General features: G+C 45.6%; 1 protein-coding gene across 3 annotated transcripts in view; it reads left to right on the top strand.

Annotated features, from left to right (window-relative positions):
- Positions 1 to 26,704, top strand: part of LOC147731513 (dehydrogenase/reductase SDR family member 9-like) — a 116,040-nt gene that overhangs the window by 8,020 nt on the left and 81,316 nt on the right. For 2 of the 3 annotated variants that reach the window (XM_086956558.1, XM_086956561.1), the window contains exon 2: positions 10,242 to 10,596. In XM_086956558.1, the coding sequence (XP_086812684.1) occupies positions 10,272 to 10,596 (325 nt within the window). In that variant the 5' untranslated portion in view covers positions 10,242 to 10,271. Of the gene's footprint in view, positions 1 to 9,898; positions 10,124 to 10,241; positions 10,597 to 26,704 lie in introns of those variants that run through there. The other variant, XM_086956559.1, reaches the window with a different exon arrangement.

The following is a 26,704-nucleotide window of genomic DNA, read 5'->3' as shown; positions in this document are numbered from 1 at the left end:
CACCCTCTTCATTGTCTAGTTGTTGAAATTTGCTGTCGGGATACAGAGACAAAGTGGGAAATGAATCACTGTCTAGTTGTTGAGCTTTGCTGCCAGTGTACAGAGACAAATGGGGAAATGAAGGTAAAAATACTGTTGAAGACAAGGGAAAAATGATAAATACCAATGTAACCAATAATCCCATCCAACCCACCCACATCACAAACCCTCCCTCCCCACCCATAAAGTACATTAAGGACATGGCAACCAGGGAGAAGTAACCACTCTAGTTCTCTCCTCCGTAGCGACTATCTACAGTAACCTGCTTGCAGAAGCAAAGCAAAAATAGATACAATTCAAACGAGTCAGATATTAAGATCTAGGAACATAGGAACATAGGAACATAGGAACATCGAGAACATAAACATGTTAACATGTTATAAGCGTATTGATACAATTCGACCGATCCAGATATCAGAATCTAGGGATATGGGAACATAGGGACATCGAGAGCATTAACATGTTGTAAGCATGTTGTAGACACACAGTATAGGCACGTCATCACAAAGTAGCTATGAGAGGAAGACATTAAATACCAGTTCCTACAGGGTAGTCTCATCATGTCTCAACAGTGCCTTATAAGAAACAAGAAACAACATGGCCTTATTTGTGGAGTATAAGATTAGTGACCTAGCAGAAACCACGCATTATGTGTAATATAGTAGGCCTTTCTGATGGCAGGTTTTAACAAGGTCATCAACCACCTTTGGAGTAAGCAACTGTTGTGACCATAACCAACACTTATTCGTGCTTATTATTACCATGTCCAATACATTCAGTACGAGCATTACAGAGTCTTACTTGTCTTGGACATACAATGTCTCTAATAAGGAAGTAGCAAAAAGTACATCCTACCACCTCATTAGCCAGGGTTGTTGCATAAGGAAAGTGTGGATAACAACAGATTTGTGTGAGTATCATACGGAAATCGTTGATCAAGTAGGCAAAGTGCCGAATAATGTTGATCAAGTGGGCTAAGTGCCGTCTGAACGGGTGCTCGTTGCTGTGGCAGTGTCCATTTTTGAGTCTTCAGGGCCATCGAGGAATTTTTTGAGGTGTGTAGGATCCATGAAAATTTGTGGTACACCTTGGATCATTACTCGAAATCGTGCCGGGCCAACAAAACCATATTGATATTCCAGTGCACGTAGCCGTGGTCTAAGTGCAAGGAAGCTCTTCCTGAGATCTACCGTCTCTTTACAATAATCTTGGGAGATATACACTTTGTTGGTCTTCCACAGGATGTGATTATGTTTGCGCATGAACGTCAGGATTTGCTCCACATGCTGATACCGCAAAGGCTTACAGACAATCGGCCTTGGACCCCTTTGTTGATGTATGATGCGACCAGTAATCCTGTGAGCACGATCAAACTACAGCGGAGTAATGAAAGAAAGATTTGTCGCTTGGGGAAACCAAGATTCTAGGAACGATATGCATGAGCCATCTTTATCTTCTGAACCTTCCGGAATTCCAAAAATACAGAGGTTCCCTTTTCGGTTCCTGTCTTCCAATTCTGAGATGCGTCATGAGATGGTTGACGTAGATATGGAGAGGTCTTTAAGAGATTTGCTCACCTTCACCTCCAGGTCCTCAAGTTGACTGATCCTGCATTCAGTTTCAGAAAGTCTTACATTGATTTCTTTAATATCTTGTCTTACTGCTGCAATTTTCTCCCTGGTTGTTTTCGTGATCTCATGGACCTCAGCTAGTTTGAGGAGTATCGTATCTAGCGTTGCATTTATGTTACGTGATCCTTTGATTGGCGAAATTGGATTCGGTGGTTCGCCTTTCAACCTTTTGAGGTTTTTAGTTTCTTTTTCTCCCATGGTTAGGTTTGAACTGTTACGGAAACTCCGCAGTTGCGTCAGGTATCAGATTTGTCGAGATATTTGTTTGCGTGCCTTATTTGACTTATTTATAGAGCACCAGCCCGTAACCCTTAAGCGTGGGCTAGTGGTGAGCTGTGTGTTGCTCTCCTAAATTGAGGTATTGAGGTATTGATTATGCCTGTCTCTTGAAGGCTTGCGGGCGCGACAGTAGATCAGGCACTGTATTATCACCAGTGTTTCATCCTCTGTGACCCAAGACAGCTTTCCTCATTCATGCAGTCAGCATTTAAGCATGATGTAGGCAACAAACTTATGCTTCCAGTATGTGGTACAGTATAGCTTGATATAGATGAGTGGATACCGCTTTTGGATGAAAAGCTCTTTCCTTTTAGAGTGAAATTGTAAATGTATTGGCATTTATATAGCGCACTACTTACCCGTAGGGTCCCAAGGCGCTTTGACCGCTGCGAAACCCTTCCTGGCTTCCCTGAGAGATGGTCCCTTAATGGGTATCTCCAGGGTGAGGCCAGGCATCCCCGGCGGTCTGGTGGGGCCGTTAGTGAAGATGAGGCAAGCTGATGCCCAGAGTTGCCGAGTGTGATCGCTGATCAGAGTGGGCACAGAGGCGAGAGAATTATCGAGTCCGCTGACCCTGGTCCAGAAACCTGCCGCGCCGGGAATCGAACCCTGGTCCCGGGCCGTCCTCTGCTCTCGGGTCTGCCGCCTCTAACCAGTGAGCCACACTACTTCACTGGATACAGCGTTAGCACCCTCATTGTGCATTGGCAGAAAAGAAATGTCCCAGGTGTCGGCCATCTTAAAGTCAGGCAAGGCGAATGTGAGCACTTTCTTTTTACTGCTGTTCACAGCCATTCGGCTCCACAGACATATAGATTTCTTCAGAGTTATAAAAACAAGTATGAGCACAAGTGGGCCCCAAGCACTGTTAATGAAGTTTGGTTGGTGTAGCAAGATCTCGCAATTATGCTACATCGGGTTAGGAGCCTCAGGTAGCATCCTATTTCTGTCTATGTATTTGCCCAGAACTACAATGTTTGTCCATTAAAGTAATTCCACCGCATACATTGCCGCCTACGATGCCTCACTGTGTATTCAGCCTGCAGTTTTGGGACCCTCGATATTCCTCTGCTCATGAAGTCGGACCGTTGTAATGTTGAGCCGCCACCATTTTAATAGCGTCGCAACGCGGTACCTGTTTTATTTGGAAGCTCCGGTCTTCCCCCAGACTTCTCCTTCATATCATCTCGCCACATCAGGAGCCTCCGTGTAGCTTCAGCTCCGCTTCAGGGATCGCGGACATGCAGCGGTCTCATGCGCAGTTAGAGCCGCGTTTTAATCAGCGGTGTTGGCAAAATCCCATGCGGTCCCAAGCGACTTGGCCAGAATGCCCCCTTAACTCAGCGATTCTGCTGCTCACAGGCTGCCGTCGGGTTCCTGGTATGTTCCGATGTTGTTCCGCACCATCTGAGTCGTCGTAGCTTACAGGCAATCGCCTATAGTGGTTCCGGGAATCAACGCCATGTGAGGAGAGAAAAGCTTAGGCGGCCATCTTCTCCGGCGTTCAAACCAAGCCCCCCCAGATACAGTGACTTTTGAGCACGTATTTGATTAACTGTGTTCTCTAAAGTACTCCAGAAGTTAGCGGACATGTTTTGGTCTGACTTGCTGTATGCCAGAGAGGTTTTCAGAGAATAAAATGTCAAGTACGCATGATCTGCAGATGTGACTTGGTTCATTCATATGTCTAACCGTAGGAGAACTGAAGTCTAGCTCAATAGGCCATTTCCCTTAATCCTAGTCCTCTTCATCCCAGAACTAAACAGTGAGGACCTCCAACAGATGTGTATACCACGTCCTGGGTTGAAGACCCTGTCTACATGCAGACTTCTTTAAGTTCTATTACTAGTATAAATAGCTCCCTCCCTCTTCCACCCGTCTTGTGTTTTCTCTGTTCTCGGGATAAGAGGTAAGCCACGCTTCTTTGTCTATCAATTTAACAATGTTATGTTTCTAACATGTTTTGTTCTTTGATACAGGCCACAGCAAACTTTTATGCACCGTTCTTCCGGTGCACTGCCCATCCTTGTGCAGGGCTGGGGTGTGGAGCAGCCCTGGCATTGGAGCTTGTGCTAATGGGGAGCCGCATAGCAGGTTAACACTGAGCCCAGTCAGTGTGCCATTGGCACATCACTGGCTCTAGAGGCTGCGCATTTGCCGGGTCCCAAAATCTCACAAGTATGAGATTCGGTTACTTAGCAACGGTATACAAAGAGGAGAACGTGTCCTAGCACGTCACTTACTTGTTTTTCTATATGGGGGCCAAAAAGGCGGTTTGTAACAAGCATTTTGTTGAGCAGGTTGTGGAACAACCTGAAGAAGATGAAGAAATTCTGCCGATTTCCCTTGTAGAGCGCCAGGCCTTAATTGATTCCTCTTTGTCTGAACCCTTAACCAAGAAGCCTAAACTTGATCATGATGATGTTCCAGATTCTGATCAAAAAGGCAAATAAATACAAGGCCACCGTCTGAAAGACCTTTTAACACATATTTGTGAGATTTTGAGCTTTAAGGAGACATCCAAGCATGAGGATGAGTTTAATACCTTATATAGTGATGTGGAAACGGATGACTTACCCCTGTAGGATGTCGTCAAAACAATGCTCCATAAAGAGTGGAAGGAGTCTGACAAAAATTTATTCCATGTTTTCTCAATAAGAAGCACTTTTTTAGAGACTTTGATTAACCGTTCCGTGAAATACCAAAGTGAATACCATGTCAGCATCTAAGGCTTCTACATCAAGTTTGAACACCCTGGGACCAGGTGCTGTGCGGTGACACCTTACTGGCATAGCGGGGATTGCTACTGCTGCTCTCAGGGCTGGCTGGTCGTGGGCCGCAGCGCACTGACAAAATAGTAGGTGGCAACTGATTCTGATTGTGGCTCCAGGCGAGTGGCAGGTCCTGGGTGAGGGAGGCACATAGCTAGCCCCCGTCTCCAGCCGTTTTGTCTGATCAGTGCAATGAACGGAGGAAGTTCACCTGGTGGCCCGAGTGGACCAGGAGCTCTGCATGGACTTAGCATTTTGAGGTACGTCTCTCACCGTGATCACCTGAAGTGTGGTACTACGGAGGTAAGGAGAGGCCCTGGGGAGCAACACACGAGGAGAAGAATCCATTCCTCCCCAGTAAATGGGGTCCTTACAAGAACTCGTGCTCAGCTCCCCCTCCCCCGCAAACACCCCCTTCCCCCATGTGACGGTGAATAGGAGAGAAGGAGAATAGTGGGTGCCACAACATCCTGGTGCTGAAGACCTGGGACAGGGACTCAGCCAGGAGCAGCTGACTCAACTAGCCCAACTAGCAGAAGTCTTGTGGGATTGCCCTACTGAGACCAGCTGACATAGGGCCTCTGTGGTTCCGGAGATCAAGGACCAAACAGCCCTGGCCAATGACACCCCTGGTGGAGATCCTCATGGGAAGCTGGCATGAATGGACTGAGTGCCCCTGAGGCATTCCCCTGGCCACATTGCTGTCGTGTCGCTTGCCTGTTGTTTTGCCTGAGACGCTGCTGGAGTCCTACTGACACCCAGAAATGTAGGGACTCCTGGAGTTTGTGCTTTAAGCTTCTCAGGAGGTGTCTACCACTGAGGGGGAGCACCTATGGCATTGGGAGGGTCCCCCATCTTTGACCCAGAGGAGCTACGCCACTGCCCCTCTGGGATTTTAATAGTGCTCCTTTTAGCCTGCTGGTGTGGACATGTAGAGGCCATGGAGTAAACTAAGACCAAAAATGAGAGACTCGCTCCCGCTCGCCGCTATTGGATGGCTCCCTCATCATCATAGCCTCATCGGAGATGACACCTCCCATGGACAAACTAGACCTGATCCTGCAGGAAATATGAGAGTCGCATCTGGTGATAAAGCAGCGACTGGGAGCCATCACAACTGATGTGAGCCTGCTGAAGGACGACCATTGTAAGCTGTCCAATAGGGTAAAACAAAAGAAGAAATGCTTTCTACACTGTCACCAGAACACTATGAACTAACCACACAACTGGCAAAGCTGCAGCAACAAGTGGGTCTTCTACAGGACCGGGCAGAGGATGCAGAAGAGAGAGCCCTCCACAATAATGCTCAGATTACCGGACTCCCAGAGGATGCGGAGAGAACATTTACCACCCAGTATATGGAAGAATTGCTCCAAGTGGCAGCAGCTTCCACTGGACTCTTAGACATGCTTGTGGTTGAAAGGGCCCACAGGGTCCTTATCAGGAGGCCAATTCCTGAAGTGCCCCTGAGACCAGAATGCTTACTTTTAAAGATTGGGATGTTCTATTGAAAGCAGTCAGGGACAGAGCACTTTCAGGAAGTCAAGAGGTGACTTTGAACCTAAGGCTCACCTATGCCCTCCTTTTCTTGGCCAAACTTAAAGTGATGTCGGACAGAAGGCACACTTTTATGACGACTTGGAGCAGTTCCTTGACTGGATGGAACAGCATTACCCTTATTCCCAGAGACCAGACCATGCAGGCATGGCACCTCCAAGGGCAAAACGTAGACTAAAAAGAGGCGGCGGGGCCTGGCCAGTGGGGGTGGCGGCAGCGGTCCAGGATGCCCGTCCCCACAACAGGCACTAGCAAGCCAGTTGGTGGTGATCAGATCAGTGACCATCCTGTGGACTGCAAGACATACCATCAGCTCCACTTCATCCCTGGACAGTGCCTCATAATCAGCTGGTAGTGTAGCATTATTTTTGGCAGTTACTCCACAAACTGCAGATGACTTATAAGTGAGGCCCCCGCCCTACTAGCTCTTCTCAACTTCGAACTGAGTACACCCTGAATATAAAGTACAGTTCCCATGTAAAACACAGATACACTTGGCTCCTTGCTTCCTGGATGAACAGGAGCCCTCATAAGAAATGGCAGGCTACTGACTTTCGGACAAACCAGGTGGCTTCCATGTCAACCTCTGAGTAGTCATATGGACTATGCTAAGCTATTACCTATCATTACTTGGTACGAATTTGGGGCCCAGATAAAGTGTGATAACTCTTTCTTATAAGCTGAGCATGTGTGATATGTTCTGCTTGCCTGACTGTTTGCACCCCAGTAGCATTTGCACCTGGTTTATGATATTTTAATGTTAATATCTTTTTTACTGGTTTAATCAAATGACCAGAAATCACTATACCTAGTGTTTCGTGACTGTTTTACTTCTTTTGATTATGTCGCCAATGCTGATGGGAGGGGGGAGTTGTTCTTGAGCACATTGAACCTTGTTGGGTATTAAGTTACTCAGACACACAAATGGCATTGGTGACTAAGCAGTATAAACTGGAAACCTGGAATGTGCTGTGCCTGGGATCTGTATAAAAAAGACACACAATATTAATTCAGCCGCATAGACACCAGGCCCACATAACTTTCTCCAAGAAACCTATCTGGTTGCCACAGAGACTGCCAAGGTCCACTAGCATTGGAGGGACCAATTGCTCTACACTTTCTATTCAGCCTGTACACAGTGGTGGCAATTTGGCTTATGGGCATTGTGCTGTTTGAGGTCCAGGACTCAAAGGTGGACACACAAGGTTTATATGTGTTGGTGCGGGTGCATCCTAGATGGAAAGATTATCGTGTTTGAGTCTATATATGCACCTAATACTTACCAGGACACCTTTTACACACACCTGTCGTCCTTACAAGCTGACTGGGCTCCTTACCCTTGGGTGCTTGTGGGGGATTTTAACCCATTGCATGCGGCTGCGATTCTGCGCCTGTGCGACAAAATCTCGAGTGGGCGGGTTTATGACGGCCCCCAGCCGTCATCAGCACACGAGCGCCGTAGTGCATGACGGATGGGGGCCATCATCAGCATACTGGATATAACACACAGCAGGTCACACACACCCATTACCGGGGACTGCACCGCCTGCCAAGCCCGGTTGTTGAAGCAGTGAGTGTGTGGCTGGGAAGTATTTGATGTGTGGCGTAGAAGAAATAAAGGTATGAGGGAAAACTCTTTTTATTCACACCGACATGTGCTTTATACACGGTTGGATTGCTTCTTCTGACCAGTGCATCTCACTGACATGGGGCCAGATGCTGGCTCCCATCCCCACATGGAGGATCAAACGTAGCCTACTGGAAGACAGCGTCTTTCTGGACACCCTAGCAACAGCCATAGACACATACTTTACGACCAACTCTGGCCTAGCTTTCTCACCCATAGTAGAATGGGAGACTTTCAAGGTGGTGCTTCGGGGCACTGTCATTAATTCAGTAGCAGGAGCCAGGAAAGTGATTCTGCAGGATCTGAAATAAATCGAGGACTCCTTAGGGATCCTAGAACGCCTTAGAGTGTTTAACTATTGCCAATACACACAAAGTGTACATGCAGAGGCAGACAGATCCGAAATGCTTCTGGCACACTTGATACTTCCAGACTCTTCCCCCACACTAATCCTAGTGGTAGAGGCCCCAGCCGGAAACGTGGTGATCACACAGCTCGGAATTAATACAGCATTTGAAGATTACTGGACAGAATTGCATTCCACCTACTCCCCTCCTAATCACACAGAATTACTGAGGTTCCTCCAAGGGGCGCATCTTCCGCAGATACAGGCTGTGGATAGGGAGGACCTTTCTGCTCCTATCACTGCAAATGAAATCATAGTGGCTATGCCCACTGCGATAACATTGAACACTGTATACTGGGATTGCCAATGAGACCTAGAGGTTCCATTGTCATGTCACGATTCATGAAACTGGCATTGCTGCTGGCAAAATGCCTTCTCACTAGAAGATGGAAATCTACACTGGCCCCCAAAATAATGGAGTGACGGGGGAGGTACGTAGGTGGGGCCCGGCCAAACGTTTAGCTCTCAGGCGGGAAGAATATAAGGGGCTTTATAAATCCCCTATGGAATGGGATATGATACTGGAAAGCTTCAAGACACACGTTACTGAGCCCAGGGGGATGCTGGTCCTCAATAGGATGGTACGTATTTTCCGGCATCGATTATGCCTTTGGGGATCCCTGTGGGTGACGGCACCAGCATCACCTGAGGGTTTTTCATTTTTTTTTTTTTACAATACTGGCTTACACTTACACAGACACACTACCCCCTCCTTTGCGATTGGGAGTGATGACTCTCTGGTGACACATAGCTGGTGTTAATTTAGGTTGGCATCCGGGTGGGGGGGCCCATGACATCAACTGATTTCCTGAGTTTGATTTTTTCGTCTACTGTACTTTCTCTGTCACGGAAGAACACAGGGGACAATAACCTCAGCATATATATGTGTTATTGACTTTGTACTATTATATAAATCTGCTAGATGGAAACCATCCTCCTGTAATGTATCCTGCTTGGTATGATAAAAAAGTGCAATACAGTTTGTTTAAAAAAACAAGTAGAAGGGGCCTTGTGGCCTCATTATAAAATAAAACGTTGGCGCCTGCAGAACAGACACAGAGTCTCTCCCTTTCAAGAGTAGGCATAGGCGATGTGCTTATTTAGAATGAGGTAAGCTAGGAGCCACCTCCCAAGAAGTGCTATAATAATAAAAAATCCCCCCAAAAACCTTTATTCAGTTTATCTTGACTGGAGAGTGCTCTAGCTAGCAAAATTATATTTTGCTTGGATCTCTGAAAATTCTTGTAAATTGCTCGAGAGGGGGGGACTTTAAGCGAATAGGAAAGAAAAAAGAAATCTAGGTTCTTCAAAGGAAAGAGTAGAAGACCTGATACAGATAAGGCCAACATGTGGAGAAGGAAAACCAAGGGGAAAAGGCAATCAACAAGGGGCTGCTGTGACAGAAATACAGTGAAAGACAGAGGATTCGGCCGAATTGTTAAGAGTTCAAAAGTGTGTGGGGTGTACGGTGGTGGAGTGAGAGGAAATGCCAATGTGAAAGTGCCTGCATTAGTGTTCTAAAATGAGTCATGGAGGGTCAGGGGATCAAAGCCTTCCAGACAATATTTCTCAAACATGCTGACACTGTTCCCTCCTCTGCTGAACTCTGAATGTTATCTGCTCTCTCCTGCTTGCTGGGCACACTCCCACTCATTCTGTTCGGGATTACTGAATCATTCCAAAAGTGCAGAGCACGGTCTACAATGTATACGCAGTTCAGTACAGGGTTGGAATAAAAGAGGTTTAGCAGGCCAATCAAAGCTCTGAAACCGAATATCATTCAAAGAAACGGCAGTCTCTGATTTGAAAAAAGGTAGCACAATTAAACACCCAATGTTCTCCTTTTTTAATTTGTAAATGTGATTCTTTAGTTACCAGTCACACTAAGTCCATGTTTCCTCCTCTCTGAGAAACCTTTTTTTTTATTTCAGAGCAACGCTGTGTCCTGACCTACTGGGGAGATGAGTGGGTATGCTGCTGCGTTTGTGGTCGTCGTTCCGACGTTCTGCTTCTTGTGGTGGAAAATCAGAGATGGACGGAAGATCCCAACTGTCGCGGGCAGGCATGTTTTCATCACCGGATGCGACACCGGATTTGGAAACAGTGCTGCGAAGGCTTTCGACAGATGTGGATTCCGGGTGCTTGCAGGGTGCCTGACAGAAGCGGGCGCCGCCAAGTTATCTGAAGCAACCTCTAGCCACCTTAAGACAACGCTGCTAGACGTGACCAACTCCGACAGCGTCGACAAGGTGACTGACTGGATACAACATGAAGTTGGGGATAAAGGTGAGTTCATGACAGCCGCGTTACCTTTTATCAGATTGGCAGTTATTGAACTTTTATGAGTGAAGTTGCCACATCTAAGGGTTCTGCGTTCACCTTGTTGATCTACCTCTGTTTGCTTTGAAGATCGTGAACAAAACAGGTAACCTGTGCATGAAACAGAAGACGTGTGAAAAAACACGCCACATAATTGTAAACCTAAAACATTGACTCGAAAAACTAGTTTTGCAAGTTGTATCCGTGGCGCAAAAATGCAACGCTATGACCTGCAGCACAATTTAAGGCGCAGAGGAATTGCCGTGAAAAGGGTGATGATGGGTGAACCCCTTTTTCAAGATACGGAAACAAGGGTTAGGGCAGAAGTGTGCTCTCCCACAATACAGTAGCGGTGAAAGCCGGGCCCGAACCCAGGCATTAAAATATATTTGCATGTAAATCATGCACTAAACTTAATGTAAAAATGCAATACAGTCTCTTATAAATTCAAAAAGTGTACTTATTTAACATTGCGAAGCCTTTCAGTTTAGTGCATTAGTGGATTTAGAGGTATTATATAAAAGTGATCGTTTTTAGACATGAGCTTAGAAACACTCCACCATACATGACAATGCCATTGCTGGACTTAGAGATAAATCAGTTGTCATGTGCATCCAATATGTGGCCGAGAGTCCTTACATACATGAAGTAACATTATAGTCTATTAGATTGAACACAAGATGATTTTGTACAGCTCACATGCTGGGATTACTGATTTAAAGGTGCTCTCATCTGTGATAATGAAGAACACGCATTTGCAATGCAATTGGTCACGCCTCTGGGACCTTATATGTATTTAGCTATGCATCACATTAGCCTGGGTGCTGAAACATCTACTGTTCTTTAGGATGGAGGGAAAGTAAGCACCAAACTGCGTGACACACCAGGTATGGGAACTCATGGAGAGAAATATTGCCTTTTAGCTGGAAATGGTATACTCCAAAGCTCTGTTTTTAATATAAAATCGGGGCCTTCGGTGGTCATGTCACTGAAAATACAAGATTTGATTAAACATATTATTGTCTACGTGTGCTTGTGGAAGACAATTTCTATGGACTGAAATGTAGAAAATACTAAAGTGAGTCTGGTATTTTTCCGACCTCTGCTGATCATTTTCTATTGAGAAAGTTAAATGGAGGCAGTTGCCAGAAAAATAAAAGCAAGAAAGTCCCTCAGCAGAACGCAATTTTAGTATTTTACTGATCTCTACTGGTCATTTTCTATCAAGACAGTTAAATAGAGGCAGTTGAACAAGCAGAAAGCAATTCTGGTATTTTACTGAACTCTACTCTTAATTTTCTATCAAGACTGTTAAATTGAGGCAGTTGAACAGAAAAAAAGTCCCTAAGCAGAAGCAAACAAGTCCTAGGGCTGATCTCCAGAGCCCATAACACATATAAGTATATACTAAAGTATATACAAGAGGTCTTGAATGCTCGACCTAAAAAGGAGGCAAGTGAATAAAACAATTTCCTTGGATCACAAAATTTGGTTCAGCAGGGAAGCTGGGATACATCAAAGGTCACTTTTTTGTATTTAATTTGTGGTGCATGAGATTAGAGGGATGGTTGCAGGCAGAAACCACATGAAAATGTGGGGGCTTATTTACAAGCTCCCTGTTGCTGTGCTGCCCTGCACCACAGGGAAAGGGCAGATGCCTGAGATGCAGGCACATTTGTTTCTGTGCAGGTAGGGACACCTTCCTGCACAAAAAGAATCCACAAAGGCTTCTTCCTCTTTCTATGTGTTCTGCAGGATGAGTTTACCTTAACACTTCATGCACACCAACACTATGAATGAAATCTAGGGTCTTCCTTTTTCAAAAAATTGCTATAGAAGGTGAGTTAATCTAGAAGGTTCAATAGAATCTAATAAAGAATACAGCTTTCACTTTGCAAAAAGTTCTTCAGCGAATGGCCCAGGCTGGTCACATGCAGTTTGAATGTGAAGAGCGATCTTGTAACCCAATTTATGAGGCTGGCACGGCTATGGAGGGATTCTGCTTGTTTAGTATATTTGGTTATTGAACTCCGCAAAAAATGTCTCTATTAAAGAATCTATCAAACAAGTAAGATCAACATGAAGCGGTAATTGTCCCTGATTGACTTCAAAATACATTAATGGAAAGGAAATTTCTACTCCATATCACTATTGCTGCTAAAGCTTTTTTCTGCAGGGTTAACATATAGGGCACAATAAAGAAGGCAATCATAACTTGGTACTCATAGAAGTACTACTCCCCGAGGTTCAGCTTTAGGTTGTCCCTCTGTCGACTTGGAAAGGAGAGTAACCCCAGCTGTTTGCTTGCTGTGAAGAGGACTTAAACACCTTTACAATAAAATGAGTATAATGATCTTTGACACTTCTAGAATATCGCTGTCACTCATAGAGGAAGGAGATAAGAATAATTTGAGGAAGGAAAAGGCTAACCAAGATATGTGACTTAAAACGGTCATGCTATAGCTTGAGAGTAAGTAAAGGGCAGGCACAGAATAATGTGTAGAACAACCATTTTCAAAGCCTGTATATCTGGCTTGTATTTTGAACCCTTGATCAAACATTAAAAAAGCCTACTGTGGTTAAAAACAAAACAATTTCTTGTATGCAAAGCATTTATTATATAAAGAAATTAATGTGACATGATTCACAATCATTAAGAGATATAAAATACTCATGCTTTGCAAAGCAAGCATTCGATACGAGATATAATGATACACCAGTCAAAAGCATGAGGTAATAGAGAAACAAGGGCTACCAAGTGCAAATGCAAATTGCATGGCTGTATTTGAGCATGCTACTACCAGTTGAATCGAAATACTCTATTTTAGAGTTTGAGTATACGTTCCCCAGGGGCGGCTCCTCCATGTCGGTGGAGGAGTGTCGCCCCCACTGCTTTCTCGCAGTGCGAGAAGCAGAAACATAAAAAGGTATTATAAATACCATTTTATGTTTTTGCTTCTCGCACTGTGAGTAAGCAAAAGGGTTTGGGTGGGTGGGTAGGCGGGTCTGCTGGATGGCAGGGGAGGAGTGGCTTGCGCAATGCTTTGGGCCCTGACTGTTTGGTCGGCCCTCTTGGGCCAACCAAACCAGTCATATTCTGTTAGAAACGGGGTAGCGTGGTGCGGAGACGGTAGGCCAAACTCTGAGGCATTGTGTAAAGCATCTGCGCAGCACACACTCACAGGCGACACACTAGGCACACTACAAAAGAGACTCCACACCAAGTTAGGTGAAAACAGCATATGTATTAATGCAGAGCACATCAGAAGGCAATCACAGTTGTATAAACACTGTGTCAATTAGCACTAGGTAGTCATTTACAGGGGGACTATTTACAAGACAGGGCCAATCGGGCCGCTGCCAGAACCATCACAATTAGAATAAATGTAACCATCAGTAATAACGGTGTGACAGCCAGTAGTAAATGTGGAGCAACCAGTACCTACCCGCAGGACCATGCACTTGGCCTCATCACATTAGCATTGGGCATAAACAGCGAACATCATAACCTGACATTATGCAAACTTGCATGAGGCCTCTCAATAGGCATAAAAACACATTATGAACAGCAATAGGCATTAACCTCATTAGCATAAACCCCGCAGTGCAGCATTAGGGGGTGGACATTAGGCATCAATATATTATGTATAACTCCTGGCATCATCACTGGGGTAAAGGCCTTCCCTTAGGCCCAGAAACACATTAGCATGTTGCATCGCGGTCGCAAGAACACATTAGGTCAAAAGCAGCAATGCCAACCTTTGGGAAAAGCATTAGGTAACCTTAGGCATAGAATGAAAATATTAGGCGTAAATCCAATTAACAGTGGGCATAACATTAGCCTGGGTAGCATCACCTTAGGACATAATAATCCTGTCATTAGACATCAAAGTGGGCCTTAGGCATCCTCCTGTGGCAGAGAATACACCCTGCATAATGGTGGGCTTAAACATATGCATTAGGCATGACATCCCAACATGGCATTAGGCAGGGAACGGTGGGCATAATCTCATTAGCATAAATCAGAGCAGGCCTAAACAGGTGCATGGGGCATCTCCTTAGCTGTAAAACACATTATGCATTTTATCAGCATACGTCACATTGGGCATCAAAACATGAAACATGAGGCAGGCCAACATGGTGCAGAAAACACATTATGCCAAACATCAGTAGTGCGTCATGGGAATACCACCAGGGTGTATAACCCCCCATGCGTCCCAAACCATATGTCTCTCGTTGCAGCTGCCCACGCTCTCGTGGTGCAGCTGTAAGGGAAAAGAAAGCCAGCTCTGGCACTACCGTGCCTAGTAGAGCCCCCTTCTGGGACCCTACAGTACAGAGTTGCCCAAATGTTGCAACTGCCCTATCTGGTGGGGCAGCGGTGAAAGATACAGTCAGCACGGGTCCCAGCAATGCATCCAAACGAGCCCCCAATAGAATACTGGCACTGGGGGCAGGCACCGGCAATGTGCCCGACACACACCCCAACCATGGGATGACTGAGCCCCACTCACTGGGCTCCTCTTGTGGCCTTCGCGCCCTCCTGGCAGGCGGTGAGACGGCTGGACTGGAGCATACACTGCTCCCGCTCCTTCGATGGCTGCAGGGGTCTCTCACCACACGGAGCCCTGCAGGCACCGCGCTGCTTCTTCTCACGGGCCTCTGGCAGCAACTCAGCTCTTCACCCGGATCCCTTGCCTGGGGCCCGTGACTTCTCAGACTGCACGTGGGGCTCTCCGACCCACACAGGAGCCCCACTCAGCGTATGCAAGCTTCTCCGGGCTCTTCAACCTTCCCCATGTGGCCCGGCAGGTTCTGGAAGGAGGGGTAGTCTCCCGTGCTCCCTTCTCCCCGCAGCAGTGACGTCAGGGAAGTCTTGGTTGCTGGGCAACACCCCTCGCACCTGCACCAATCCCAGTGTGGCTACCCTGACGTCACGGGGGAAGCCCGCGCTGCTCCTTTCACGGCTCCCGGGCCGGCGGCGGTGATTCTCCTCTCTGTTACCGGCAATGCGGGGTGGGCACCCGCTTAATTTAAATGGGCCACAGCGCTGCAGCAACGCGGGGTAGGCTCGGCTTAATTAGCATAAAGACTGCAGGGTGGGCACCCGCTCAGTAAAATTTGCTTGAGCCTGGGTAGGCACCCGCTAAAGGTGTAATATAGAGCGGGGTGGGCTCATGCTATTTATAAGACGCATAAACACGGGGTGGGCACCAATGCGGAGTGGGCTCCAGCTCTTTTCAAATAAGCAGTTCTCCCAAGCCTCACTGCGCGCAGACGTCACACGCTCCTCACCTCCTTCTGGGGCAATGAAATATAGCGCTCTCGAGGTGCTAAGGTCCTCACCGGGTCACGTAGCGCTCTGGCAGCACAGCGCTGCAGGTGTCAGCCCCTACTCCCCTTCTTAGTCTACATGGGGGGGTAAGATTCAGCGCTCACCATGCACTGGAAAGCTTCAACAGCTGCGGGGACAACAGATAGTGCTCCTCTCTTCTGGCACCTCAAATATAGCGATCACGAGGTGCTAGGATGCAGGCAGGCAAATATAGTCCCTTGAAATATAGCGCTCACTGGGCGCTAGGGCCCAGGAGACAGTTAATGCAGGGCAGGATCAGCAGGCAGTACGGCAGCTCACCAGACCTGAATCAGCAGTTCCTGGGAACAGTCATCCTCCATTACGATGGCCATCATGCTAGCTCAGCAGTCTCCACTCCAGCAGAGTCTCTCACTAGCCCTGTCGACAGTAGAGGGGTTCAGATAGGCACAGGGGCCAGCACACAGGCCCTTGCGGCGGTACCTCCTGGCAGAGTGTCCCTGTCTCAAGTGAAGTCCACGTACAGTCTGAGCACATGGAGGCACAGCCCCCCTATATATACCCTTCTCACCCCACCTACCGGAAAGGGCTAGAACCTTCTAGAATCCTCCTGGCAGTTCCAGTCCCAACTTTCACTGTGGGGGAGGTGTAGGGCACCCTGTCACTTCAAACACTAGACTGCCAACCCACCGCAGGCAGGAGGCACAAAGCACACAGCAATGGCGTCCATTTTAAAAGTGACGTTACTGCAATGGTGAAAATAAAGGTGTGTACACCATTGCACTGCATTTATTATTTTCCTCTCACACCGCACATGGCATATACATTTCCTACCATGGAGGAGATGCCCCCTAAAGGGGGGGGGTCCTAATATAAGCCTATGTAGGGAAGAAAGCACATACACTTGGCACTGCTAACCAGCGCTAATGTATCCAACGTCCTACACCACTCATTCCACAACAGCAAAAAGGCTAGGGGGAAGGCAAAAATGCAAGCAGGGCCAAGTCCAACATAAACACTCTCCCTTTTCTCCATGTAGGCTGCATGCAACCTACATGGGGAAAATGGCCTCCCTAAAGACACCTATCTGGACGGCGGTGCAATCAATCACAACGCTGCCATTTCAGCTTTGTGATTGGCTTACAGACGTGAGGCTGCCTGATTCCTCCAGAGGCAGGAAAGCAGGAGCAGACTGAGCAGTGAAGACGTGGGTCCCAGGAAAGATAAGTTTACTTTTGTTTTTGATTTTATTATTTACCCCACCGCCAGACACCCCTTCCCTCGCAACCTTTCGCCTGTCCCCCCCTGTGCTAGCCAGTGCCCGCCCACTCACCTGTGAGCCATGCCAGCCACACCTGATGTTCCCCATTCTGAGCTGAATGTAACCAACTGAATTGTGAACACAAGTTTCACCTCAACATTTCACAAGGATATACCTGGAAAAAAGTGTTGGTGGAAAATTTCAGAAAACAAATGGAGAGTGTGAGAAAGTCATCATTTTTGCCCTGATCTCCCCCCTTTTCTGATTGATGCTGGTGGTAACTGACTCTTAGTGTGACCTGTGCTCTGCTAACCAGACCCAGGACAGTGCTCTCTGTAAAAGGTGTAGGATATTTAGGTGCAATTACAATTGGCATGACAACCTACCTGTAAGCCCCAAGTATGTAGTAGGGCATGTAGGTTTACAGGCCCAGTAGATTTAATGCACTTAAGTGTGCACTGCTGGTCTGCCTGCTACTACTTTAAAAAAAAGAACACATGATGTATGGAATGCTGAACAAATTAAACATTTACCTCCAGACACAGATATGCGTTTAATCCATTGTGTTTTTGCTCACCACACCGCCTCAGTTTGGACCCAGCCATATGCAAATCAGTTGTGACCCTGCTCCCCATGGGAACAGCCCAGCTTGAACTGCTAGGCCAGGTCCTCCCTGGACCAGAAACAAGCATTCTGGGCAAAAAAAACAACAGATTTAACCCAGATCTGTTACTGGGGGTGACTGTTTGAAATGTTTAGCTTTCTGTCCTTCATCTGTTCTTTTTACATTTGTCGCCGAAGTGGGAAGGGTATGCCCAGACGTGGGTCCTGTGCTCACTATGCAACCAGATTCAAGCTAGCCTGGCTGATGAGGGGTGAGACCCCAAAACCGGTCACATGATGCTTGATTTGATTTGTCAACTTGTAGAGCGCGCAAATGCCCGTGGGCGTCTTGGCACTATGATAAATCCTTCCATCTCCTGAATGGTGTCTAAAGTTATGCAGAGAATAGCCATGTTTTTACTTCCTTTCTAAAGGATTCCAAAGATGGGCAGGTTTTTATGGCAAGAGGCAGCTGATTCCAAGTACGTGCTGCATGTACAAGGAAACTTCTACCGCCCCAGCTAGCTCGTCTAAATCTGGGAACGGTAATTAGTTTCAATTGGCCGGATCTCTGAGGTCTCGTTGGTTCATATTGTTTCAGATGATACCTCAAAAATTGTGATCCTTTTCCCTGAAATGCCTTGTAGGCCAGGCAGAGTGATTTAATGTTTCTGAATTTAAGGATAAGTGCTTTCTGGGACAAGAATATGCAACACTTTGGAGGAAGCTGTCGTAACTCTAGGTGGCACCCTGTAATCCATTGGTCAGGGTTGCCCCTTGCTTGTCACCCAGGAACTATGGATAAATATGGGAGAGCTGCCCAGCAACTCAGATCCCTGCCTGAAACTTCAAGAAGAAGAGGACTGCCCTGCTTGAACCCTGGCCTGCACCAAGAGAACTTCACTCTAAATGACTGCACCTGCTGCACACTTTGGGAATTACAACCTTAAGGACTTTGCCTTGCTTTAAAAAGTGATCGAGTGTTACACCTTAGAGCAACAGGTTGAAAGCACTCCACCGGCATCATCTCCAGTAGGAAGAAACCAGCTGACCACCTTCAGTTGGACCTTAAAGGATTTGGGCAGCATCATTGTGGAAGACGTAGTCTCAACATATCAAGGAGCAACTCAGACCTTCTGAAACCTTAGATTGGTGTTGTGGACACTTTTAAATTCCAAAAAGACTTTCTGGAAGAAGATCCAGAAATATGGAGAATAATGGAGAATTTTTGGTAAAAATCTCCATACGGTGACGACCTGTCGACGAGAGCCATGCCGCCAACATTGAACCACGGGCTGGCCTGGGATCCATGTTTGCCCCGCTAAAACTCTGTATCATTTTATCGTTGACTAGGCTTCCAGGAGTTGAATGAGGCATTGCGCTCCCAAAAAAGTGACTATGTTAGAAGATGAAAATTTGACAGGGCCCTAGAGCTAACTGTATCTGACCTGTGCTCCATCATGGTCAACCTCACACTTTGCCTTTGTCCAGGTCCAGCATGACCATATGTCCCAAAGGTACGCTTTTGGTGCTTAGGCACTATAAAGTGTTTATTCTTTAAAAATTCATATCTCTGGTTCCCTAGATTGGAGCTTTGTCATTTTGGTGTCTTTTAAATCATGAATATATTTCCTGTTTTTATTAATTGGTTTTGGATTTTTTCTGTGTGTGGTGTCTAACTTATTTAATGTATTGGTGTTTTTAAATGCTTAACACACCTATCTCCTAAGTTAAGCATTCCTGCTCGTAGCCAGCTACCAAAGGTGGAACAAGGGAATCATTTATTGAGACCTTGACTGGGCCTATAGTGTGTTTGTGGCTGCATTACCAGTGATATGTTCCTACTTACTTCTACTAATAAACCCCATTCCAACAGCGATTTACTGCAGGATTAGGTTTGGAAACACCGGTGCCCATGGTAATTGCCATGTGTTTTAGGTCTGGCGTAAGCCAAGAGCTTTTGATCTTAGCAAAAATCTACCTATAATATACTTACTTATAGAGGCTTTCAGAAATTCCTCTTCATCTGTTGGTCTGTTGTTGTGCACACTGCAGACTATAGCATGGATCAGTCGATCAGCTCACTTCAGTCATTGGCTAACTTCACTTCTGCTTTTTCCCTTCAGTGGCAGAGACTACATTTGCAATTTGTACTTTTTAAGACCAAAAATATTTTAATTTTAGCTATATTTTTCTCATATTGACGACAATGAATAGACAATTTTAAGAACAACCATCACAAAAAAAGCATTGACAAAGCCAAAATGCTGGTAGCCAATGCCACACACCTGTTGGTCAGAATTCCAGAACCCCGCTGTATCAGTACTTTCGTATGCAGGTCTAACACATAGATGCTCCTAAGTATCTCGGAAAAAGGCCTTAGAATTGGTGATTTGATCAGCAAACTGTGATACACGGAGTCACTCACATTTCCTTGGAATAATTCATGGGATTAATGTATTCTGTCCTAGATTCTTCCATGTATCTCCTAGTTTGGGTCCTGTGGCAATTCCATACATAATAATCCTATAAACATTGCAATCAACAGCTCACATTTTGGTATAATGATTGACACTTTAGCGATAGGCTGATACTTCATTTATATCCATGATGAAAACTCACATTCCTTAAAAAATCAGAGTCACGTGAATCTAAATACACTGGAGTATTCATTGTTTTCTGTCAGTGACAAGAAGTGTGCCTTTCCTCCTTGTGTACATGCACCTGCTTTGCTGCATGCACTTCCTGCACTATTTACATATGTCTCCCCGTTGACTGCTCCCTACAGTGAGCATAGAAAGGATATGACCTTTGTGTGACATACCTTTTATGTCCCAACGACTCTTATCCTGGGGCTTTCCCATCGTCATGGAATGACAATTGAATTGCACTAGAAACATTTCAGGATGATATGCACTTGGGCTACATGTAAAAATTTAGTTTAGAACATTAAATCCTGCCCATTGAATTTATAAGTACTAGGAAAATTTAGCAAAAAAGGACTCCATTCTCTGTAGCATGCATGTAAGCAATAAAGAAGTGAATGTGACAAACAGCATGAGGACTGAATGTATTTAGATGTAAATAGTCCTCACACTTTCCAATTGAAGGACTTCCAAGAAGGAGGAATGATACATTAAATAGCTAATAGCATGACATGAGAGAGTAGTACTACTCTTGTTGGAGTCAAAAACATCTCTATGTAAACTTAAAAAATTGGTAACTATACATGTTGCAGACAGTTGTGCTGTCAGGCCAGACCTAAAATCCAATACTCCAAGTAGCGCCAAAGTACAGCTATGGTACATGCAGAAGGTATTGCCCAGTATGCATGTGTTCTGATGGTATTGCTTTCAACAAAGTTCCAAAGCCTCTGTAATCCAGTCCTCTCATACTATGAAATGTAATGATACTTCATGATCTAATTGTGCATACATATATGGAGCATTGTTAGGTAGGAGAACATCAAATTTTCCTCTCCTATGTTAAATACTTTTATTCATACCAAACTTGCAGGATACATGTCACAAATATAGAACCAATCTGTTTGTTGGCTTTTGGAAACGAGTTTGCAGAGTGAGATGTTTCCATTTTTTGTGTTGCAAGGAGCATGCAGGATGATTTCCTTCACTTTCCATGGCCAGAGTGAGATGAATGCCACTAATATTTCATGGGTGAAATCGGTAGACTTCCATTACTCTTTCCTAGGTGGGAAGATTAGGCTAGCCTCAGTGTGTCCGGTGGTTCAATGGACTAATGCAACCACTGAAGTCTAGAAACTTCATAGTCACAAGTTTGAATCCCGGCGCCACCTTCTGAAGGCGATTCAAAGAGTACTGATTAGGTGGGCAACAATAAACATCTTTTATTTCAGAGTCAAGAGCCCCAATGGTTGAAAGGGCTCTGCACAAACACATGTTAAGGAACTACTTTTTCTCTTGTCTTTCTCCAAAAGTATCAGTGAAGGTCCTTGTGATGTAAGGTGACGTAACTAAAGACTTCCATGAAGGTCTTTAGCTTTTTCATGATATTAAATCCAAGGTGGCTAGTCCTGGTCAAGCTCACAGTATGCAGTCTATGTGGAAGCTCTCTACACTAACATCCTACAGAGGGCGACACTAGGGGTGATTGAGGAGGTACTTAATGCTGGTATATGGACATCACAAACTCCGCCAGCATTCATCATGGAATGTGCAACCATGGCACTTACTGAAAACTTTTTTGAGTTTAAGGGACAATACTACCACCAGACCCAGGGCACCTCGATGGGGAGCACATTTGCCCCTAGCGTGGCCTGCCTCTATATGGCTAGCTTTGAGGGACAGCACATTGACCTACAGACCAACCCATATCACAAGAACATCAAACTATGGAAGAGGTTCATTGACGATATCATGGTTTTCTGGGAAGGCGACCAGGATTCGTACAACAAATTCTTTGATTGGATCAATTCCCTTAATCCATACCTACACTTCACAATGTCAGCATCCCCCACACATATCTCATTTCTGGATCTGACCATCAGGATGGAAGAGGGGCACCTGACGACTACCATGTTCAAAAAAGCAACAGATCGCAACAGCCTCCTCCATTTCCCAAGCCACCATCCAAAAGCACTAGGGGAGAACTTGCCTGTAGGACAGTTCCTAAGGGTTGGACGCAATTGCAGCAAGTTGGCTGAATACAAAACACAGTCCGCGATCCTCTCTAGGAACTTGTTGGACAGAGGCTACCCGAACAGGGATGTACCAAAAGCCAGAAAGAGAGCCCAGAACAATCATAGAGAAGCACTCTTGGAAAGGAGAATACAGGACCCTGAGAAACAAGAATCTATGACATGTGTCACCACATTCACACCAACGTCCAACGCAGTGAAAAAAGCACTAAAACGCCATTGGCAGATTCTAAACACTGGTGATATTGAATTTGAGCCACCAAGATTCGCTTTCAAAAGGTCAAAGAATATCAGAGATATACTGATACACACTAGGCCCAATAAACAACAGATCAGGACACAGTCTACCCTGTGGGAGCTACCTCCAGTACAGGGACACTTCCCATGCGGTTCCTGTAGTGTGTGCCCTTTGACAACTACATATAAGACAATTCAACTCAACCCCTCTTTTTCTTGGGAATTACAAGGTCATACCAACTGTAACACTGCAAAGTGTATCTACCTTCTATTGTGCCCTTGCGGTCTTTACTATGTGGGCATGACCACTCGCCCAGTTAAGATACGCATGGCTGAACATCGCAGCAACTTCCGCTGCAAGAAGACTAATACAAAAATGAGTAAACACTTTGTAGATTCCAATCACAGTGCTGACTCTATGAAATGGTTAATACTGGAAGCAAATACTGGCTCCACCAAACAGAGCCTTTTCTACAAAGAACAGCGATGGATACATCGTTTATGCTCAGACAGCGCAGGCCTCAATGAGGAAATCCCCTGGAGCACCCTGTAGTTTAACGTTTGTTGAATTCAGTTGTGAATATACCTGATGGGGGTAATGTCTTCCTTCCACTTCGAGAGGCTCCACAAACCCCTGTACCCCGGGACCGCAAGACAATATTCTGTGGGATGGTTGACACACTCTATGCCTGGCAGATTTTGAAATGAAAGGGAAACCCTACAAAATTGACGTGAGAATTACTGATAATCTAAGGAAAGATGGTCAAAACTCCAGGTGGGAGACAAAAGGTTTATAATAAGATTGCAAGAATCAGCACTCACTTACACACCTCTCAGTAATGGCCACCATATTTCTACCTTTTCCATCTAGATCCCGTAGAGGCGTAGTGGTGATCCTTTCCCTGATCAGGTTTTGATATGTTACAACTACGGATCAATACCTCAGAAGGGATCACCTTCCGTCCCAAAGGACGCAAATCTAACCCTTTTTCCACCCTTGTGTGGGCTTAACTTTCCCTTCCCAATAGGCAAGCATTCACTTACATAGCACTTACATATGGCCGCCGCGGTTACCATAGAACCGCTTCCGCTCTGCTTCCCTCTCTGCTACCAGCAACCCCGCCCCAATCACGTGACCGTTACGGCGGATATGAGCCCGCGGGCTTTGCTCTCCGCTTACCTTCCCGGACCCGGCAGCGAGGGGTAGGTCCACCCGAGGAGACACGGGATTGAACAAGTAAGTGTGTGACTGAAAAAATGAGCACAACGGGATGCACACGTCAATCTGACGCCGTTGATTGCTCGTTCGAACGGAGGCACATAGTGCTTCATGGGGCTCTGACACTTAGTGAATCCACCCGAGTAGGATAGGCGCCCAGAAATACGAGACGTAAACTAGTCCGCCTCTTAAGACTACTAAGGAAAGAACCCCCGAACCATCATATGTCTATAGTCGGCCTCCCGCCGACCACTTCAGCTCCATTTGGCGAAATGTAACACTTTAATGCCAATTGACGGCTTCCTGGTGGGGGACCTTTTGAGGTGGGACTATCGCGAATGGTGTACCAAATAACCATCATATGTCGATATGCGGTCTCCCATAGACCATTTGAGCCCAAATAGGTAAAATGTAACACTTCAATGCCAACTGACGGCTTCTTAGCGGGGGATTTTTTGAGGAGGGGTTATCACGAATCTTGTACCAAATGAGCATTTCTCGGACAATTTAGACCAGACATCCCGCCACTCTGCATGCGATATATATATATATATATATATATATATATATATATATATATATATATATATATATATATATATATATATATATATATATATATATATATATATATATATATATATATATATATATATATATATATATATATATATAAACAGAAGGGGAACTAATTTGAGGAAACGAATTAGACTTAGGGCACACTCTCTGATGAAGCTTATTATAACATTCCGTGAAATCCTATAACCCAATGCATGCCTTCTGTCCACCATGAATAGCCTGAAAGTTAAGAGGTCGAACCCGTACCTCTACCTGCCGTGTGCTGTTGTTGTAGCTCACCTTCACAAAGATAGGTGAGTGTCCGACCACTACACTCGTAATGAGAATACTGCTGTCGACAATTTTTTTAACTTTGGGGGTCTTCCCCACTTGAGCATGCCACTCACTATGCTCACCCTGGAGGAGACCACCTGTTTTTATCGCATGTCAATAAAACACTACCATTGGCATGCCACACAGTGTTTGTTTGGTGTCACATGTAAATTTTAGTGGAAACGCGACCTGTTGTGAATTGCTCTTTTATGTCTCCCACTCTAGGCAAATACAGCACAACACAGGTATTTTTGACCCTTTACACTTAAGGGAATAAGGATTCTATAGCAAGGTAAAGGCACTCTGTAGATAGTTTTATGAACCACAAACTTTTTGTTAATTTTGGTCCTGAAGAATCGCTAGTCAGTGGACAAGCAGCAAGAAACATGTCAACCTATTGATTCATTCACTAGTCTAGTCTCGCACCAGGGTACAATAATTCCCTCCGAGTCTATTCTATATCTTATTTTAACTTGGAGTGAGGGACCGCTAGAATAAACCTGATCCTGGTACCCTTTGCCCCAATTTTAACTTTCACTACGTCTACATAGCACTGGCCCCATACCCACACTTCACCCACACGGCAGTTGGATAAAAGATCTCCGCCAAAGAGCCCCTCTTTGAGGTGTTGCCCATTTGGTATTGCACCGCCGACCCAATGAGGAGCATTGCCGATGATGAAGCATGACACCTGCAAGGGTGTGTGAGGCCATTATATCCAACATATTGGATACCCACGCGTTTTTCCATGATGCACGGGTGTCACCAACACAACCCCCCCCCCATTAGGAACAGCCTGGTACCTCTTGTGTTTCATGCTACTTTGGGCGGACACCTGGCTGGACCTACCACTCCTTCTTATGAGTGGGAAACTCGACTTTTTCACTCCCTCCCTTCTTTGAAAACATATGTGAGAAGTTAGCCTGGTATATGATGTCCACTAGTTCTAGTGGGCACCTTCCACCAGTCTAATCGACCCTTATTGGTGGTGGTTGTAAAGTTAACCATATGGAAATCTATCCTAGGGGTAGCAATGGCAAGCAGTCTTCAGGCTAAGACTTCAGGGAGCGAATTAAGCTAGTTGTTTGACAAATTATAATCTCTTGAGTACCAAATGAAAGCACACCACACAAGGTATATATCAAATATATATGTATTTAATCTAAACACAACCCCTCTACACTCTTTATGAGGTCAGAGGTAAAAGTACAATACAAGGAACTTAATTAGCATACGATAAGTTGCACAGTATATGTTTTGCCCTAGGGGCCTCACAAACCATATACTAAAATAGTCGTATAAGAACCATGTGAGAAATAGAAAGCAGGCCTGGGGCCTGTGGAATAGCTGGGGCTACTCAGGACAACTAAAGGTTAGGATGTAGGAGGCCCACGGGAGACGCGTGCAGTGTCTAAACACAGCCGCGGGTTACCATTTACTTTCTATGGGAAACTAACAAGTTGCAATTTCACAATTTAAGCACACTTCTAAATGAACTACGATGGAACCCTTTTAGACTTAGACACTAGGAGGGCCAATACCCTCAAGACTACCAGAGTACTCGTGTTACCTCACCCACGGAAGCCGGCTGCATAGGTCTCTTTTGGTGTTGGGTTTTATCGTCAATTTCAATGGAGATCTGCGCAGAAGTGCTGCAGGCGACCAGAGGAAAAGTGTCCGGATGGATCCAAGGGTAGATCGAAGATCTGAAGAACCTGAAGCAGAGGAGACAAAGTCTGGGCCACTAGCCAGTGACCATGGAGGCGATAGAAAGATGCCACCAGATGTCGGGTGATTTCAGGTGAAAAGGTGAAGTTTGTCTCTTCAGCCACAAGGACCATGAGGTGTCGACGACAACCTGGAGCTGGATTCGAG

The sequence above is a fragment of the Lissotriton vulgaris genome, chromosome 2_1 (genome assembly GCF_964263255.1).
Source record: "Lissotriton vulgaris chromosome 2_1, aLisVul1.2, whole genome shotgun sequence".
In the NCBI taxonomy this organism is placed as follows: domain Eukaryota; kingdom Metazoa; phylum Chordata; class Amphibia; order Caudata; family Salamandridae; genus Lissotriton; species Lissotriton vulgaris.
This window is presented reverse-complemented; position numbering and strand designations above follow the sequence as displayed.